Source organism: Cystoisospora suis (assembly GCF_002600585.1).
Source record: "Cystoisospora suis strain Wien I chromosome Unknown contig_12393, whole genome shotgun sequence".
Classification (NCBI taxonomy): Eukaryota; Apicomplexa; class Conoidasida; order Eucoccidiorida; family Sarcocystidae; genus Cystoisospora; species Cystoisospora suis.
In genome coordinates this window covers 1-1,680 of record NW_027165153.1, presented here as the reverse complement: position 1 = coordinate 1,680, position 1,680 = coordinate 1, and the positions used below count along the sequence as shown (strand labels likewise).

General features: G+C 40.3%; 1 protein-coding gene across 1 annotated transcript; it reads right to left on the bottom strand.

Moving 5' to 3' along the window:
• On the bottom strand, positions 1 to 1,018 carry CSUI_011493 (uncharacterized protein; the record flags this gene model as incomplete). The annotated part of the gene is made up of 2 exons (XM_068071591.1): positions 869 to 1,018; positions 1 to 233 (listed from the first exon to the last, which is right to left on the bottom strand). A coding segment is annotated over exon 2 (200 nt), but the record flags the coding sequence as incomplete, so codon positions are not given.
• Between the last annotated feature and the right edge of the window lie 662 nt (positions 1,019 to 1,680).

Here is a 1,680-nt window from a genome sequence, read left to right as displayed (position 1 = left end):
CTACTACTATGAGAAGAAGAAGAATGAAGATTCGAGGAAGCATCAGGCAGTGTTGGTCTATTACTATCACTACTACTAGTAGGAGGAGGATGACCATGACTATTGGTAGTAGTAGTAGTGGAAGGGAGGGGTGGCAGGATGAATACAGAGACATTAAAGTCGAGGAGAACGATCAACACCTCCAAAGCCGCCGCCGTCATCTCCTGAACCTCCACTGAACTTCCGAACAAACCCTACAAGGCAAGACAATACACCCAAACTACATACAAAGCACATAAAAATAGATAGAAAAGTCAAACCTACATAGATAGATAGATTAAAGATAGATAGAGACACTGAAAAGAGATTAAAGAGAGATCTGTTTGAGCAGTCGTATGATGTGAGGATGTATCCCTAAATGTGTACACATGTGGAGGGGTGAGGAAATGCGAATAAGAGAGTGAAAGAGTAAGGGAGGAAGGAAGGAAGGGAGATCCTCCAGGAAAATTTTCTTTGAGGGCGACGTCATACAAAACAATGATCCTATCTTCTTACATACACAAAGATACCACCTATATACACATATACAAAGGCGTACATATCTAGACATCTTCATTTATCTATCGATATCTCTAAGTACATTCGAGTCAAGATTTGAGAGAAAGAGAAGCAACAAAGCAACGAGAAGAAAAAGAGAGCGAGCTACTTGTGTGCTCGAGAAGAAGAAAAGGGACCCTAAAGCGAATGAAGCTGAAAAGAAGACACGAAAAGAAAATGAAGAAGAAGAGAAAGAGAAAGAGAAAGAAAGAGGAGAACCTAATACACGAAGAAGAAGAAGAGTGATAGGAGAGCGAGAGGAAGGCAATCGCAAGATTTGTGGGAGACTTACAAAGACAGACTTTTTGGAGTTGATAAGGTCAGAAGAAGAGGAGCAAACAAGAGAAAGAAGGGAGCAAAAGAGATTTGCTGTATAAGGCGCACTCCCTGCAGTTGCCACGCGGATCCACGTAGGAATCTTGTACTGATATTCATCTATTGTCTACACGAAAAGAAAGAAAAGAAAAGAAAGAGAAATGAAGGTAGAGACAAAGAGAAGGTCTAGTGCGTGTATGCCTTATGGAGCAAAAGGTTTCATACTGAGAGAGAAGAAGAAGCAGAAGACGAAGAAGAAGATGAGAAGAATCCTTCTGTCTGGGGAGGTGGGACAGGGAGAATCTCTTCTAGTACCTCCACCTGTCTGGCTCACCCCGACATATACCTATAGAGGCATAAATACATATACAAATGTATAGACATAGATAGATAGATGGATAGATAGATAGATAGAGACACTTCCTCTCTGCAACTATCTATCTATCTATCTCTATATATATGTATAGGTATGTATACCTGTCATGACATGATAGGTAAGTGTAAAAAGAAAGAAAGAAAGAGAGAGAGAAGAAAAGGTTCGAAGGTGATGCTTGAAGAGAACTATGTAATAGGGGACTGTTCCTTTTGTTTCTTCGTTTTACTTGTATGCAAATGACAAAGGGATTTCGCTTCTCCCTTCCTAAAAGTGTTTGTCTCTTAACTCTCCTTTCTCTTATGTGGGGGGCTTTGCCTTGTAGTATGTGCCTCGCTTATGAATCTACTACATGAGTGCACATACAAACGTATGAACCTATCAGCACATATACATACACATACATCGAAAGTGTA